The following is an 18,755-nucleotide window of genomic DNA, read 5'->3' as shown; positions in this document are numbered from 1 at the left end:
TCATTGAGCGTTGCTTTACTTTGAAGGGTCACAAGCTGGTTAATAACATGTGTTGAACAGCGAGTTCTCCATTCTGTAGAACGAGGGTGAGACGAGTACAGCCAGCATTATAAATACTCTCTATAATAAATATCTGTTCAATAAGCTGATTAAAGACGTCGTCCGTTATCTTCACATGAGCGTAGAAGTGGTTTGAGATCGCTGACGTTCGGATTCCCAGGAGCTCATTGACTGAGATGTTTTGTGTGCGTTTGTGATTGTTTGGTGGCGTCAGGTCGTCCTCAGCTTCTCCAGCGAGTCGATAAACCCTGAAGCAGCACTAACCGCGGTGCAGAAACTAGATGAAAGTGCAGCGGCAGCTCGTGAGCCACAGACTCAACACAATGGTAACATAATAAATTATGACGGCGTTTCATTTGTGCGTATGTGTGTGTGTAAATAGACAGTGTGGTTTGGGGCCCTTGAGGTGGGCTGGTATATATGGGGCCTCAGAAATGTGCCTGTGTTCCAAAAAGTGCTTATATTTACAAAATAAATGGTGTTATTTACTATGTTAACCCTCAAAACAGCAAAACCCATCTCTCTTTTACATATATATTATATATAAAATATTTAAATTTTATTTAACATAAATATATATATTATAAAATATATTAAATTAAAAGAAATATGTTTTATATATGTATGTTAAATATATATTTATTCAACATAAATATATATCTATATATTATATATTAACAAACTAAAATATTTTTATTATTTTAAAAGAAATTTGCAAAATACTCAGTATGAATCTGAAACTAAATTATATGCGTATCAATACAAACTATAAATAAATTATTTTAAAAAAAGCTATTCATTTAAATTAATAGGCCTATTAATAAACAGATATACAATGATGGTTATTTAGTAATATGAATGTCACTTGTTCAATGTCGAGTCTCTGTTTGATCATGTGACGAGATGATACGATGGTGTGTGTGTGTGTGTGTGTGTGTGTGTGTGTGTGTGTGTGTGTGTGTGTGTAACTAGAGTGTTCTGGTTAATTTTAAAATATTATTTTTTATATAATATTCTTGTTTTATACGCTTACTCATAGATCTAATTTTTTGCATTATTATTTACATTGTTGTTATTGTATTTTTTCATATCTATTATTATATATTTTAGAATATATTTTAAATACATATTTCTGTTTTATTTTATAAAAATCCCCCCAGAGATCAATAAATTATTTCTGATTCTTTATGATGTTATTAAACATGTCAGCCAATGAACAGCCGGTTTGAGTTATTATTAAAGTGAGGCGATGCTGCCATCTAGCTCTTCTTCCAAAAAGTCCCTGAACAACACAAACCCACGACCAGATGGAGGCAGCAGCAGAGCAGCAGCTCCTGTGCTGTAGAGGTAGAATCAGTGTTTTAGTGAATGGAGTCTGGTGTCTCAGTAGAGATCAGAGATAACAGAAAGGTCTGTCTGACAGCGAGGTGAAGAGGAGAGAACATCCTAAATGTAGCGTTCGCTTAAACTGATAGAGGTTCATTTAGGAGTCTAGAACACGTCCACAGCAGAACATCACTGTTCTCCTGTCCTGATTCTATGAACTCATGTACTGTAGTAGAACCCTGACTGTGGAGGAGAACCTCAAACTAACACACTACAGACTGAAAGTTGACACCAGATGGTCAGACTATTTATTCGTCAGATATTCTTATTTAAAATCCTGATTGTATTCAGACATCAAACACCTGATGAAATATAGAAAAACAAAGCTTTTCTTGTGGTGAAATGAGTCGATACAAAGAAACAGAGCTAGTGAACCAGTTATTTATTATCAAAACAAACAGAGACGACGATGACGGCGATGGAGGCCGATCACGTGACGACGACGGAGGCCGATCACGTGATCGTCTTGAGGCGAACACCCGCTGCACATCTGCACATTTCTCCCCATTCCGAGACGAGAACCTTCGATTTGAAATGACATCGTCGGCTAACAGAAAGCTACTCATAGTGTCGACGCGTAGTTCTACTCACCCGCTCAAACAAATGACATCACTACTTTACGAATGTAGAAAATAAAATAAAAATAAAAAACGACAGATGTGCAAGAAACAGCCGCAGTAGAGTTCACCGCTAATCTGCTGCGTCGCCGACTACGCTTACATGCTCGCTAACATAATCCGTTTGTATATTATAGAGTTGACATATTTAGGACGCGACGAACGGCGTGCCGAGGACGTCCACCCGTCCGACAGAAGAGAAGGACGTCGCCGAGGACGAGACGTGAACGTGTGAACATGAACGGAATATTAGAGGAACGTTGCTCTTCATTAACCAGGAGGAATAGTGTCTTTTGTGATGCATGTAAACGTCGTCGGTTTGATTTAATGTTTGAAGTCTCAATAAAGTGGAGCGTGTTGAATGTTATGTACATCCCGATGTGAACACAGAATGTTCAGAAGCTTACACCGAGTGTCGGGGGGGACGGGGGACGGGGGACGGGGAGGATGGGGGGGGGGAGTGTTTTGATACAAAGTTGTGCAGAGTACAAAATGTAATTCTAGTCACAATGAAAAGGCAAACGATGATAATCTCAGAAGACTGTTCCTCTCCGACACAGAGCTTCTTCACGAGTCCCGCAAAAACCCCTTCATGCAGACTCTGCGGCATCCTCTGGGTTCCCGGTCTGGGTTCCCGGTCTGGTCCCCCTGACGAGTCTGGCACTTGGAAAAGGACGGAGTCGCCGTAACGGCCGTCACCTCTGCACGGCGTGTCTGGAGCCCAGAGACTGCGGTTTCCCTCGGCTGACCCCCTTCCCGGCGGCGTCCGGCTGAGGCGGGCCGACCCGCTGCCGCCTCCCTTTGGACTCGGGCTCCGAGTCGCTGAGCTCCAGGTCGGGACAGTACCCGTCGCTGTCCTGGTGCGACCTGCCGCTCTTGGCTCTGTGCTCGGGCTTGGCCCACAGTCTCTCCTTGGCGGAGGAGCCCTTTCGGGACAGTTTGTCGGAGGCCCGCAGGTCCTCCGTGGTCCGTACCAGGTTAATGGTGGCCTCCTTGAAGGACCTGCCGAAGTGCTCCATGGCGGACTTGCGTAAGCTGCTCTTGTCCAGCGTCGGATTGGAGGCGTCCTGTTCGCCGGGCGTCTGGCAGGAACTGTCCTTCTGCGCCACGAACTTCTCCGAGAGGCCGTTGGATTTGTGGTCCTGGTCCGGTTTGCCGTTGGACGAGTGGCCGCCGTGCAGCGCGGCGTGCAGGGCCAGCGGTTTGCCGCCGGGCAGCGAGGTCGGACCGCGAGAGACGCTGGAGGACGAGGACAGGCGGCCGTTGGAGCGCTCCTCTCGGCGACCGCGTCCGTGCAGCTGAGGCTTCCCCTGACCCAGACCCTCACCTTCCACGTTACCGCTGTTGTCCGGGCACAGCGGGCCGTTACCGGAGGACTTGGAGCCGAGGTTTCCGTTCCCCAGACCGGAGGGTTTGGGCATCTTGAGCTTCAGAGTGATCCTCGGAGGAGGACGGAACAGCAGGCTCTCCGCTGGAGAGGAAGAGGGAAGACCTGAAGACAAAGAGAGAGACGAGGAAACGCGATCAGGACCGAGGCTACGATTCAAACGTCTCGACGGGTCGGAGGCGGGACGGACGGCTCACCGGCGGACAGCTCCTGGTTCAGCAGCTTCACGTGGAGGTTGAACATCTGCTCCTGAGCTTTGCTCTGCAGCACCTTCAGCTTCTCCCGCCGGCTCACCATGTAGCACAAGTTCCTCACCTGAGAGACAAACGGCAGAAACAAATTCATGAGTGAGACTTTATGGGCACGATGCTGAAGAAGTTTATAAATCACAGTTTAAGGAGTTTTTCCGTGCACAGACACTAAGCTCATTAACATAATCCCGGTCCCGTCCCGTAGGAGGACACCCACCCTCTCCAGGTCCTGTCTCAGGTGCATGAACATCCTCATGCGGGTGTGGATGCTGTCCTCCTGCGGCTGCAGCACCAGGTTCTCCTCGTCCTCCTTGGGGGGCAGCAGGGCCCGGTTGAAGTTGGCCCTCCTCTTCAGCTTCCAGTACTGACAGATGAAGTCCAGGAGGCGCGCCGGCAGCCCGAGGGCCCGGGACAGGTCCTCCTGCTGGACCAGGGTGTAGAACTCCTCCTCCAGCTCCTGCAGCCTCTGGGCCCGCTGGCCGCCGCCCACCTTCTGGGCGTCGCCGGGGGGTTTGGAGCGAGCCGGGCTCAGGCCGGCATCCCCGGCTTTCTTGGACTGGCTGTGCTTCAGGCAGTACGACTTGAACTTGACCTCGTCGCCTTCGTCCAGGATGGTCTTCATCTCCAGGCTGTGCTCGAAGGCGCACGTCACGTGGAAGGGAGTGGTGCAGTTCTTCACCGAGCACTGGGGACAAAATGAAGCTCATGAAAAGAGTCTTTGATTTCATATAAAATACATTCTGACCTCAGAGAAACTAATCAATGACCTATGTTCTATGACGATCAGCTGCCAACCTTTCTGCAGCCTTTCACACGTTTTACTGCACGAGTTGTTCCACAATGACATGACGCTGTGACCCTTCACCTCCACAGATCATCAATTCATATTTAATTATCTCTCGGAGTCTAGTTCCAGGAGGCAACCTCCGGTTCTTTAAAGTGAAGTCAATGCTTCATGTGTTGAAGCTGCATTCTCTCTAGTGTCCACCAGGGGGCGACTCCTCTGGTCGTATAGAAGTCTAGTCTAAAATGACTCTACTTCTCTCTTGATTTATTCCCTCAGTAAACATTGTAAACATGAGTTCATGGTCTCAATCTCTAGTTTACAGTCTTCTTCAATACAGCATGATGTTCATTTAGTACATTATGCTCCATTTAGAGTCAAACAGACCATAAAGCAGAGGATGCTTTAGAATGCCCCCAAAACTAAAAGGAATTAATTAGAAAAGGAACTATTTCTCCGGGTGCAGTGACAACAAGACCGCCCCTTGGTTCCAGTCTTCACGCTAAGCTATGCTAAGCTAACTAGCTGCACTCACCTGGATACAAGCGCCCGTCTTCCATTTACACAGACTGCAGATGAGCGACCAGCGGCTGGGCGGGATGTGGGACACTTTGGTGATGGGCTCCATCCTCTCAGGACAAGCGATGCTCACCTAGGAAGGGACGGCATGGTGAGGTTATTCAACGCTCCCTGTGAAGCGTGTGCGTGTTTAAATATGTGTGTGTGTGTGTGTGTGTGTGTGTGTGTACCTCTGGGATCCACAGAGCACAGCTCACATGAGCCCACTTGGTCCCGGCTCTCGTGGCCTTCATGGCTCCGCCCTTCTGAGGACAGAGGAGACACTGAGGGTCGATGCCGAGGACGCACGTCCTGCACAGCCAGTTCCCTACGGGCACTTTGACGATTCCATAGCAGGCCTGTGAGGAGCATTTAGTGAAGGATGATTTATATCAACGTCACCAGGAATAGACACGATTCAAATATCAGATCAGAAAAAGGAAGAAACGATAAAACAAAAGCAACAAGAGTGGAATGTGCGTCTGGAATGCTTCCTGAATCAAAGCATCCAGCTGTGTTTCCTCACCTGGTGCACACAGATGTTGCACTTGTCACAGAACACCATGTCGTTTCCCTCCTCGCTGTCGGGCGAGCGGCACACGTCACAGATGACGTCCTCGTCGTACTCGATGCCGAGGCCCTCCACCGTCTCGATGGCGTGGTTCATGTTGTCGTGACACTGGCTCTCCAGAGCCTCCATCGCTCGCTCCATCGTCAGCTCGTCCACAGGCTCCTCCCCTAGAGGACGGACGCGACGCCATCAGTCCTGTGACCTTATTTACAGCTCGGGCGCTGCTCAAGTATTAAATTATTTCTGAGGAATGAGCCCCTGAGATCAGTGTGTATATGGATATGTATGAATGTATTTTCTTTAATTATTTATAATTATTTTCTTTTATCGTTTTAAATTATTATTATTATTTCTGCTGTTCTCTTGTATTTTTATTTATTTATTTATTGTATTTAAATTTTTGTATTTATGTAAAACGTTAATATGTTTAAATGAACAACAAATTTAAATGACAATAAAAAAAGAAGAAGGGTCCTCAACGACAATAAAAGCACAATTAGACAATTTAACAAAAAACAACGAGGTAATTAAACGATACCAAATATGACAAAAAATAAATCTGAAATAATAAGACAAACTAAACCAGGAGGTCGTATTCAAACAGGTTATATAAAAGCATTAATGTCAGTGATGAGACGTCATTATGAACCAACTGATCTTATAAGAAGAAGACCTGATGATGGAATGTACCTTTAACTGTATTTAAAAGTCAACTGTAGCCAATGCTGCTGTCTTCTAACGGAGGGAGACGTTGTACAGTGATTATATATCACATTAGTTCATTATATTACTATATAATCTATAACAAACTACATTACAAAGGAAGAAGATCAGTTTTGGATGCAGCCTGCTGTAGCTTTAGATTCTGACAGAACCATCAATCATAATTTAGTTGCATAGAGCAGCAGTGAGTGGCTTCTCCTCACCCATGCGGTCCAGCTCCCTGTTGAGCGTCTGCAGCCAGTGGAGGTCCATGTCGTCCAGGTCGTAGCGACACATGGCCTCGGCCAGGTCCTTGATGTCCACGTAACCCGGCTCCGTGGACTCGCGGCTGCAGCACTGGATGTGCTTCCTCTGGTGGGTGTAGAGGACCTCCGTGGGCTTCTCCTCCATCACTCTGAACACACAACACACATCTCAGGATCGGGATTTTTACCTTTCGTTAACCGCAGACAAAACATTTTCACAAACAGACTCCTCTGATGTATTCAACCCCTCACAGCGAGACGCCGGACAGCGTTACCTGACGGACGGCTCTGGGATGGTGTCTGGACTCGCCAGCACCTGGACCCCCTTCTCCCACTCCTGCTTCCAGGCGTCCGCCAGCAGGTAGTAGTCCTCCGGGGACACGTGGTGGGAGTCGGGCAGCTTCATGTTGCTGATCAGGTCTTTTCGGAACACCTGAGGAGTGAGACACAGCAGCAGAGTGAGACACAGCAGCAGAGTGAGACGCCCGTCCTCGCCTGTAAACGGAGCTCAGCTGCAGACAGCAGAGGGCGGGGGGGAAACTTACTTCAGCCGGTTTCTTCTGGATGGAGGCCGGAGCTTCGGGTTTGCCGCCTCCATACTTGTTGGAGGAGCAGAAGGAGGTGGAGGGACCTGATGAAAGGAATGAAATGTGTGTGAATTAAAAAAAGAGCAGCGGAGAAGAGAAGGAGACGCTTCACGTTCACGTTGACTCACTCTCATTGTCTGAACTGTCGCTGCTGCTCGACGACCTGAGACGTTTCATCCTGTAACATCCTGAGGAAGAGGAGGAAGAGGAGGACACGTCAGCGGTTATTTAAATAAAAACTGGTTTTAATTAAATCATTATCAGAAATATGTACGTCAACCCAACAAGCAGAATGATGAAGGTGTAAAAGAAAAGATATATATATATATATATAATGACGTCTAAATATTAAAACCTTCCTGTGAAAGATCCAGCATATTGACCTGCTGATAGTATCTGTGAATAATCATAACAGCATAATTGTAATATATAATAATTAGTGCAAAATACACACGTATATTATTCAAAAGTCAGTTTCTTGTATTAGAGCGGCAACGATTAATCCATAAACTCTCAACTGCCAAATTAAATCAGTAAGTATTTTGATAATCGATCAATATGTGTGTGTGTGTGTGTGTGTGTGTGTGTGTGTATAGCACGGATATGACATCACATTGACCAGAGGTTTCTGGGTTAACAGGAAACAATGCCCCCCCCACCTTGTTTACATGTATTTCCTCATGTATTGTATTTAATGTACTAATATCTGTGAGTACTGCGTTCAGAAACACAACAGAGTAAACAGTGTCCGCCCTGATCAAAGAGCCGCGTTGGCGCCAAACACAGTGAAGTTAGTTTCTGATTCGACAATTAAGAGGCACGTTAACTTCATTCATTGATGTTCAATGTGGTCTAGGTGCAAAAAGAAACAGTAAAATCTTTAATTTGTTTGCATTTTCACAAACAAAATAAGGCTTTCATAAATCTTAAACAGAGTATTAAAGAGTATCTTGCTTCTCTGATAATAAAGTCCACATTTGACCAGTCTAGGAATAAGGATTTTTGACTCTGGACCTGGTCCAAAGTGGTCTAAATGTGGAAATCTCCCTTGTTTTTTTTTTGTTTTTTTTCAATTTCTCAAACAGAATAAAGCTTTCATACATAATAATCTGAGTTTTTAAGAGTCTCTGGCTTCTCTCTGATAATGTAGTCCAGACCCGATCAGATTAAATATAATGGTTTTGATAAGAAACCTGGTTCAATGTGGTCTACATGTTAAAAAAAAATAAAATGTCTATTTACAAATGAAATAAGGCCTTCATTTTATAGGCCTTAACTTTCCTTAACTGCCAAATCGGAAGCTACAAATGTGAAGCTAACTTCCTCTCACACACAGACGCGCACACATACACACAAGCTAACATCCGGGCCTCTAGCGGGCTGCACTGCAGCCTGTGGAGGAATCAAACGTGGGCGCCACCATCACACAAAGATGTCACTTCCTAGATCCATTAAGACGAAACTACCACACAGCTCGACCGGGTCCGTTAGTCAGAGTAGTTACGGTCATTTAACGGACACGAGCGCGCGCTAAACTAACGGTCGCTAGCATGAACGCAGCAGAGAGAGATGGAGAGAGGGGGAGCGCGAGAAGGCCTCATCCGGGGAATTTCCTGCCTCTCTCTCTCTCTCTCTCTCTATCCCCCTCTCTCTCTCTCTCTCCCTCCTAACACACGCGCATATTGTTTCACATTCCTCCCCCCCGTTTTTACCTCCACTGCTGTCCGCTTTATTCCAGCCACATATCCGCCCGGACACCGCGTCCAACATGTACCTGTAGAGAAATATATGCGAGGCTCTGGTTGGTTGCAGCTGCGGGGGTGAAAATCTGGAGGTTTGTATCCGACCACAGAAGGGATCTCCTGGGCAGCAAGTCGGTCCACCACGGCACAACGGCTCTATTGTACCGCGCCTCCCGCAGGGTCCTAAAACCCGCCGGCTTCCCTACGACCTGGGTGCGCTCGATTTGTCAACTGGCGCTAACCTCCAGTGGTGGTGGTAGAAGGGCTCAATAGTAAATACATACTTTTACAATTAAAAGTATTAAAATATTGGCATACAAATATACTTATAGTATCAAAAGTAAAAGTATTATTTCAGAATAAAATACATTATTGTTTTATAATTATTGATGAATTTGTTGCTTTTATGTTGCAGCTGATAAAGGAGCTCATTTTTTATTCCTTTATATTCTGCTTTGGTTTAATCTATAATAATACATCATCATTTATTAGTTAATTATTATTTTGTATTAATTAACTGAATTTGAAAAGAAAGTAAACCTGTGTCGTGGAGTAAAAAGTACATTTATAAGTACCTTCAGTACTTTAAAAAAATATATGTAAATTGTACTTAAGTACAGTACTTGAGTAAATGTAGTTACACTACTGTTAATCTCGATCCATAGACCACAACAAAGAATGAAGCCTACATGCAGAAATAATAATAAAAACATATATACATTTAACAAAAAACTGTTATTTTACTTATTTAGTTTTCCTGAAGGATGTTGAGCAACATGTAAAACCCTCTGAGGCACATTTTAGATTTATCGAAGCTATGAATTAAACTTCATTAAACCATTAAAATAAAAAAGAATAAAGTCTTTAAAAGTCTTCTTCTTTGGGTTTTAAATTAACGTTTGTTTACATGTTGCACTGCTGCCACCTTCTGGAGTTAATTCACCTGAGTCTTGATGCTCTTATACAGAAAAATACATATATATATATGTTTATATATGAATAAATATATATATATATATATATATATATATATGAATAAATAAATATATATATTTATATATGAATAAATATATATATATATTTATATATGAATAAATAAATATATATTTATATATGAATAAAGAAATATATATATTTATATATGAATAAATATATATATATGAATAAATAAATATATATTTATTCATATATATATATATATATATATATGTATAAATATACATATTTATATATTAATAAAACAACTGTTAACAGTAAGACAATAGTTCAATGCTGCAGAGTGCTGAAATAAACATGGAATTAAATATAAATAATAAATACAGCGATACTTATGTTCATATCATTAATGATATTAACATGTTAGAGAACAGTTTAAACTATGAAATATATAATCTACAGTTCAGTTCTCATTAAGTAAGCCGACCAAACATTGAATCTTTTCATTTCTCTCCGATTCTTATTTCCTGAAACTAACTGACACTGATCACAAAATAATAAAGTGACTCTGATATTAAATAACCAGTCAGGTGTTCTACAGCTTTTAATGTGTTTCATAAAGACAGGGTGTCATTTTAAATGTGTCCGAACAACAAATCACAGACAGATGTGTGTCGACGAAGACAAACCGCTCGATAAGAACTGTACAAAAAGGTTCACAAATACAGAGAGACGTCCCTCTGTCTATCCCTCTGAAAGGCAACTGAACAGAAAGTGTTCCACGTTTCATCTAACTTCAACCAATCCCTGATGAATGAATAACTGATATGAGAGAGAGAGAGAGAGAGAGAGAGAGAGAGAGAGAGAGAGAGAGAGAGAGAGAGAGAGAGAGAGAGAGAGAGAGAGAGAGAGAGAGAGAGAGAGAGAGAGCTGGAGCGATCATTAGAAAACCTAAAGAGGAAAATCCTGACAACATGCAGTCAGACTCCATTTACAGCTCGTTCTCAAGGAGCTCAAGTCAAACGTTGGGAGTTCTTCACAAAAGAGGACGAGTTGATCAGCGAGAACGTCGTGCTAACGCGCTACAGAACACCACTACTGTCTCTTTAAGACTCCGTGTGTGAGCCGCTGACAGTGACTACAGGACGGATTGTTTAACAGGTGGTTGTAGTCTGTCGTTGCTTCACGTTGGTTCAACAGAGAATAACAGCACAGGTGTGGAAAAAAAGCATCTTAACAAAATTAAGTCAGACTTAATGAAACTTTTACTAAAAAAAAAAAAAAAAAAGATGATAAAGAACATACATTTTTGTGTCCATATACAAAAAAAAAAAACAAGAACATTCAGCGGAGTATAAAACACATATTACAAAATAAGAATGATCACGTGAGTTGGCTACGTCACAAAACCAGCTATGATACAAAGAGTTCACACTGATGAACGTAAACAGACGAGTTCATCAGTCAGACTGTCACAGTTCAGCTTTGGCCTAAAGGAGAAGTAACCCGTCTACACAGCATTGATCACACACACACACACACACACACACACACACACACACACACACACACACACACACACACACACACACACACACACTTTAAGAAATACAAAATATGATTTATATATATATATATATATATAATACAATATATAAATGTATTTATATATTCATATAGATATATATTTATTTATATAAATATATATAAATAAATATAAAAATATCATATAAATATATTTATAAATATATATTTATAAATATATATATATATATATATATAAATAAATATATAATATATAAATATATATAAAATATTTTCCCATTCGTATGCTCATGGTTTTTTCCGCTGCATCGACGGTTTCATATCAGAAAAACAAAGCTTTAAATTAAAATGAATTACATTTACAGCAAAGAGCTACATTCACAAATCGATAAAAGCAACCGAATACATTCATAGAAATATAAATATTCACAGCACTCTCAGCGACGACTGGATGGTTTTTTTTTAGATGAACTTTAGTCCGCAGACTCGCAGTCGATCAGCTGAGTTTCTTTACGAAAACCAGACTTCATTATTTGTCACTGCGTAAAATCAGGCCGCTCATACTTAAACCAGCGCTGGACGGCGAGGCGTTCGGGGGAACCAGTTTGTCCGGACGCTCGGTTTCGCTCACAAGCCCATCTGCATGTCGGCGAAGTTGAAGAAGCTGTCGACGTCTCGAGTGGACGAGTTTTTGTTATCGGAGACGAAGACCTGCGGAAGAAATAAAAACAGAAAACGCTGCGGATTAAGATTCAGGTCGTTTGTGACGCGTAGAACCAGAAGAGGCTCCCGGTGACGCCTTGATCACCTTGGAGCCGCTGAACACGTCGCTAGCGATGCTCCTGCAGGCCTCCACCACCCCGTCTCCGTTCAGCTCCAGAGCGATGACCGGACCTTCAGAGGACACACACACACACACACACACACACACACACACACACACACACACACACACACACACACAGGTTATGAAACAGTCACCGATTTCTACCGTAGTAGAACATCACTACTGTCTCTTTAAGACTCTGTTTTTCTTCTCTCATTAAATACAAACATGAAACTACTTTGTCAGATAAGATCTCACACATCCGGCTGAGTTCCTGAGCAGCAGCAGCAGCAGCACCATGAACGTACCTTTAGTGATCCACTCCACCAGATCCTCCGCACTGCTCTGGAACACTCTCTTCACGTCTTCGGGTTTCATGGACACCTCCTTGGTCTGGATCAGCACGAAGCCTTTAGCGGTGGCCTGAACACACGGAAGACAAACCGTCTTTTAAATGTGAAGTACTTCAAAAGTATTTAAAGAATCCTCCGTGTACCAAAAAACAACAACAACACACACGGAGCGGATGAACCGGATGCCTCTGAGATGGAGGAACGCTGACTTTTGAGTTTTTGGCAGCGACACAAACATCACTGGAATGTTTAGGGAGCATTTAAGATGCTCTCTGCCGGTCTGAAGTCACAATAGAACAACAGAAAAACAGAACTTTAGGAACATTTACACGTATTTATATGCAACTGCTAAAACATTGTCATACAAACTTTATTTGTATGACAGTGATGTAAACATCAGTGATGACGCAACATTCAGCCGATAACAGACGATATTTGGTTCCTGTGAAAGTGTTGAAGTCGTGTTTCACTGGTCCGTTAAATGTCTCAAATAAAATGTGATGAATATGGAACTTCCTGTTCATCGTAACGAGAACATTAACGTGGAATATGGAAGTGTTTCACAGAGAGTTTTAAGTTTGAAAGACGTTTAAAAATACAGTTAAGTCGTGACGTCTCTCGTTGGTTTGTGGACGTTTTGAAGCCTCGAGTTCAACCTTTTGTCCGTCGCCATTTTGTTTTTTATCAACCAGTGAACAGGAAGTGACCATATCTGGACTGAGGAGGAGTGAAGTAGAGACGCCGTATATGTCTCTGAGACCTGTCAATCAGCGTGTAGCCCTGCCCCCTAAATCATCCCCTGCTTTATGGTCTGTTTGACTCTAAATGGAGCATAATGTACTAAATGAACATCATGCTGTGTTGAAGAAGACTGTAAACTAGAGATTGAGACCATAAACTCATGTTTACAATGTTTACTGAGGGAATAAATCAAGAGAGAAGTAGAGTCATTTTAGACTAGACTTCTATACAACCAGAGGAGTCGCCCCCTGGTGGACACTAGAGAGAATGCAGCTTTAAGACATGAAGCTTTGACTTCACTTTAAAGAACCGGAGGTTGCCTCCTGGTTTCAACTGAGATATGTGGATGTGTTTTCTTAATTATAGGCTCTGATATGTAGATATGCAATTACTAGCAAAGGGCGGATGATAAATTCAAGTCCCGGTGAAATACGGTCTAAAATGTGACAAAGTTCTTTGAACCAGTTTTTGAGCATCTTTTCACCGACCGGAACCTCCTCGCGCTCACCTGGTCGATCAGTTTGCGGGCGTTGGCGGTGGCGTATTCTCCGGCGAAGAAGACGAAGAGGCAGGACTCCTCGCTGTCCTTTCGCCGCCCGCCCTTCGTCAAAGGCACGATGCTGCGTTCGGGGTCTCCGGAGATCCGAACCGACTTGAACTCGGACTCCGGGTCCGGGCCGGGCACCGAATCCAGGACGGCCGAGGCCTCCGGCAGCAGGCTCCAGTTGTTCTCCCCGGACACCGGCGTGAAGTCGTGCACGTTGCTCCAGTTGTTGTTGAAGATGCTGAGCCCGGCGTCCTTGAAGTGGAAGGCCAGCTCGGGGTAGAAGTACTGGAAGCAGCCGAACTTCACGCCCGTGGAGGACTCGATGATGGGCTGCGTGGCGCAGCACAGGAACACCTCCATCTTCTTACAGTCCCGCGTGCGGAACTGCTGGCAGGCGACGACGCACTTGACGTCCTTGCAGTCCCGGAAGAACACGCTGCCCTTGGTGGGACCGAGGACCACGCGGCAGTTCACGCAGTCGTCGATGGTGACGGCGGCCGAGTGGTCCAACACGAAGATGTCGCAGTTCTCGCACTCCTGGATGACGAACTGCTGGCCGTTCAGCGTGCCGGGCAGGCGGCCCGCCGTCACGCCCCTGAGCCCCGTCAGCATGTAGTCTTTAGGGTCCACCTGAGCAGAGACACAATGAGACATCCAATAAGAACACTGAGGTTCACTCTTTAGAGTCACCACAACACATCAAGCTTTATAAAAGGTATTCATTAACAGTGGTGGAATGTAACTAAGTACATTTACTCAAGTACAGATTTAAGGTTTGAGTACTTCCTACTTCTCCTCCACTACGTCCCGGAGGTAAACATTGTCCTCTCATAGAATATAATACATTAATGAATAAACCAGCCAACAGGATATAGAGGAGTAAACATTTTACTGATCGATAAATACTTTTGACTTTCACTACATGTGTATACGTGTACTTCAGTGAGGCTCAGCAGGACTTTCACTCGTGTGGTTGGAGTACTAGTACTTCTGCTTTTACTCTAATGAGTCTAATGTGACTTTCCACCGGCGTTAAAACATTTCGTCTCTTTCCCCTTCCATGTGAGCACTTGCAGCATCTTATATCGAAGCTATTTTCAGACGCGTTTTATGCGGTCGACCACAGCTTGACTCGTCACGTCCCACGAGTCAACGCGGAAGTTTGAACCGGCCTGAAGAAAAAAGAAGAAGAAGAAGAAGAAGAGGAAGAAGCAGCAGCAGCAGCCATGTTGTGGTCAGCTGTGTTGCTGTAATCCCATAATGAGATAACAGAGTGAGAGCTTCAAACTCAAGCGTGATGTCATCATGCAGAACAACGGATGAAATACAGTAAAGATGGAAATCTGATTATTTAGAGACGGCACTGATATGGAACCAAAGATTCATATATACACATATATATATATATATATATATATATATATATATATATATATATATATATATATATATATAGGTCCTTAATTAATAATGTTCAGGATTCAGATTGAAGTGAAGGATTATTGCAGTTGTAAACTTGTATTTTTCTTCTAAATACTTTCTTGTGATTCATTTGATATTCATTAAAAACAGGAGGAGCATTGGAGTTGGGAGTATTTTGTTCACAGTGTGGTTGTGGTACTTGTACTGCAGCAGAGGATGTGAATACTTCCTCCTCCTCTGCTTCTCCTCATTGTGGATGTTTCACGGACATTTAAACACGTTTGGCTTTTCGATGCACGAGTGATATTTGGATTGTGTACCGCGATATTAAAAAAAAAAAAATCATCCCGTGTGCATTATTAAACATTAATGTTAATAATCATAGAACGTGATTTTAAAAGCTCAAAGCTGATCTTTTAGTAGTGGATTTAATGCTTCTAACATGCTTCGGTTATATATTCAAATATTAACACTGTGGATTCACCGTGAGTCACTGCAGACGTTTCATCTTTTTTTTTACATATTTTATATGACTATTAAATGCGTTATATGTCTGCGCAATGAATCTCAGCTCGTAAACAAAACAAAACAGCTGCAGGGCATTTACATGAAATCAGGAGGAATACAAACGACCTCCTTCATGTCGCGATACGCTGCGTTCCACTAATGGAGGCTCATCTACAGGTGAATTATATTCATTATTATCTGCAGCGAAGACAAGGAAGCGACTGTTTAGAAGGAGTGAAACGAGTCAGAAACACTGGCTTTAATCACTAGGACTGCTGTTGTTGTTATGATGATTGTCGTTGTTGTTGTTGTTGTTGTGTTTACCTTCTCCCTCTTGTCCCAGCTGTACTGCTTCGGAGCCTCCTCGCTGTTGTTGCCAAGGGGAACAGCGTGGTCCGTCGTCGTCGTGTCGACGGTCGTCGTCTGAGGCGTCCGCTCCTCTCCTCTCTCGGAGGACTTCCTCTTGGACTTCTTGGAGAAGAAACACCCCATCGTGGAAGTCTGTGCGAGCGGTACCGTGAAGCGGAGCGAGGAGGAGAAGAAGAAGAAGAAGAAGAAGAAGAAAAGGAGATGAAGTAGAAGGAGAACCACACAGGAGCAGCAGGCGGTTCTGTAGGGACGTGCAACTCTTCTGTTTCACACCCCTCCTCTCTCTCTCTCTCTCTTCCACCAGAGCTAGTCGGTCACAGCAGCCAATCACAGGGCGAGGATGGAGCGACGTGATGGCGTCACGGGTGCACGTAGAGGAGGCGCGTCCTCATGAGGCGTTTGGGTGAAAGAAGTAGAAAAGAGATTTCCGCAGGTAGTTTTTTTTATTTTTAAGAAGGGTGTTGGTTTTAAGGAAGCCCAACACTGCCAGTAAAATAAAGAAATAAGAGCTTTCCATCTCAAAGTTATGACTTTTATCTTATATGTGTTACTTTGTATCTTCAATTTATGACTCTTTATCTTATATTAATGACCTATCTCATAATTATTAATTTTAATCTCATAATTATATTAGTATTAACGCAAATTAAAAGTACTCATCATGCAGAATAATATTTTTTATATAATTGGATAATAATTATTGATGCACTATTAATTCGTTCATCACTTCAATGCTGGTAAAGGTGGAGCTCATCATTGGCTTCCAACATGTATTGGAGTAGAAGTATAAAGTAGCTCAAATGTATTACTTGAGTAATGTAGTTAGTTACTTTCCACCACCAGTTGATCCATCTTTCATTCCGTTTTATGGCAGATTGCAACCGTTGCTTTAGAAGTTGCCACGGTTGTCATGTTTTTATTGGACAAATGTGTAAATAATGAACCTCACTAAATCTACGATTTAAACAAGATATTTTAACAAGTTAAATTAACTTCCTCTAGCATATGAAATCATATAATATCTGTGAATGTCGTGAAACACACTACGGTGTAATTCAATTAATTCCTCCTCTGTATTGTTTTTAGTTTAGGTTTTCTTTTAAAGAACACGGATAAACAAAAGTGATACAAATTTTTCAAAAAATCAATAAATTAAATTCCACGAACAACTAAAATAATCAAAACAATTAAATTATATCACATTGATCTCACCATTTGTATCAATGGTCAGGGAGGAGGAAATTCATAAAGACACTAATTTACCAGACTACCTTGAACGCACCGTCATCTACACACGGACACAACTCTCTGGGTGTTGTCTTTGCCACAAAAAGCTGCTTATAGTAAATATCTCACATTAAATAATAACAAATGACTGAAAAGAGTTCAGAATCAAATCATGAAATTGAATGCAAGTGTGTGTGTTTTTAGCATTGATACGGTACGGGGACTGTAGCTAAAATAAACACAATTAAACACGGAACCACGTGCAACCGGACGTCAGATTAGCTTGCAATTTAAGCCACTAGGCCACTCTAATAATAGGTAATCTCCCATCATGCCTCTGGGAGAGATGCTCTTTCTGTACATCCCCTTTTCATAATCTGTGTCATCGCCTGACTTTAAAGGCTGCGAGGTTCCTTTATTGTCATTGCACAACAGGGTTTTACGCAACGAAATGCAGTTAGTAGTCCCAGTTTGTTAGATAAGAATACAATAAAAACGGCGTTATTATGTGGAGGATGAGTTCAGGAGACTCAGTCTGAGGAAAGATGCGACTCTGAATCTGGTGAAAACAGCAGCGGATGTTTTCAAATACAAAAACACTAATGATGCTGAACTTGTGAAGTTGTATTAAAAGAGGATCTGAGTGTTAAATGGCATACAGTGCAATACAGAAGAGTTTCACCAGTGTGTAGAACTACTGTGGCCTTTAGGTAACGCAACAACATGACAGGAGGCAACCTCCGGTTCTTTAAAGTGAAGTCAAAGCTTCATGTGTTAAAGCTGCATTCTCTCTAGTGTCCACCAGGGGGCGACTCCTCTGGTCGTATAGAAGTCTAGTCTAAAATGACTCTACTTCTCTCTTGATTTATTCCCTCAGTAAACATTGTAAACATGAGTTTATGGTCTCAATCTCTAGTTTACAGTCTTCTTCAATACAGCATGATGTTCATTTAGTACATTATGCTCCATTTAGAGTCAAACACACCATAAAGCAGGGGATGCTTTAGGGGCGGGGCTACACGGTGATTGACAGGTCTCTACCAGAGACGTATACACCGTCTCTACATCACTCCTCCTCAGTCCTAACATGGTCACTTCCTGTTCACTGGTTGCAAAAAACCAAGATGGCGACGGCCAAAACGCTGAACTCAAATCTTCAACCCGTCAGTCCACAAACCAGTGGACGACGTCTCGATGACTACGTCCTCTTCTTATAGACAGTCTGTGGCTTCAGGTGATTAAACAACAATGAAAACATAGTTAATGTATTCAGATCCCCCAACATGTTAGACACTGGCCCTTTAAATCAGCGTGAAACCAGCAACCCTTTGGTTTCACCACATTGTGACACAAAACATGCTGGATCGACTT

At 42.8% G+C, this 18,755-nt stretch overlaps 2 protein-coding genes across 4 annotated transcripts; both read right to left on the bottom strand.

Moving 5' to 3' along the window:
* Nucleotides 1–1,813: 1,813 nt before the first annotated feature.
* Nucleotides 1,814–9,044, bottom strand: jade3 (jade family PHD finger 3). Of its 3 annotated transcripts, none has more exons than XM_068725457.1 (11): nt 8,882–9,044; nt 7,298–7,357; nt 7,128–7,213; nt 6,858–7,015; nt 6,541–6,731; nt 5,570–5,781; nt 5,235–5,402; nt 5,021–5,137; nt 3,919–4,386; nt 3,648–3,765; nt 1,814–3,555 (listed from the first exon to the last, which is right to left on the bottom strand). In XM_068725457.1, the coding sequence occupies exons 1-11, from the start codon at nt 8,937–8,939 to the stop codon at nt 2,759–2,761; spliced, it is 2,433 nt and encodes an 810-aa protein (XP_068581558.1). In that variant the 5' UTR covers nt 8,940–9,044; the 3' UTR covers nt 1,814–2,758. The 3 variants fall into 3 exon arrangements, with proteins under 3 accessions (XP_068581558.1, XP_068581559.1, XP_068581560.1); XM_068725458.1 differs by having other exon boundaries at nt 8,944–9,044; XM_068725459.1 differs by lacking the exon at nt 8,882–9,044 and adding an exon at nt 7,829–8,784.
* A 2,604-nt stretch (nt 9,045–11,648) lies between these two features.
* rp2 (RP2 activator of ARL3 GTPase) lies at nt 11,649–16,613 on the bottom strand. The gene is made up of 5 exons (XM_068725381.1): nt 16,113–16,613; nt 13,821–14,489; nt 12,527–12,641; nt 12,201–12,286; nt 11,649–12,103 (listed from the first exon to the last, which is right to left on the bottom strand). Exons 1-5 carry the CDS (start codon nt 16,278–16,280, stop codon nt 12,020–12,022), a joined length of 1,122 nt encoding a protein of 373 aa, XP_068581482.1. The 5' UTR covers nt 16,281–16,613; the 3' UTR covers nt 11,649–12,019.
* Nucleotides 16,614–18,755: the final 2,142 nt, after the last annotated feature.

Source organism: Cebidichthys violaceus, unplaced genomic scaffold (genome assembly GCF_023349555.1).
Source record: "Cebidichthys violaceus isolate CVI_PGR_0920_01 unplaced genomic scaffold, fCebVio1.0.p SCAF_35, whole genome shotgun sequence".
Taxonomy (NCBI): Eukaryota; Metazoa; Chordata; class Actinopteri; order Perciformes; family Stichaeidae; genus Cebidichthys; species Cebidichthys violaceus.
This window is presented reverse-complemented; position numbering and strand designations above follow the sequence as displayed.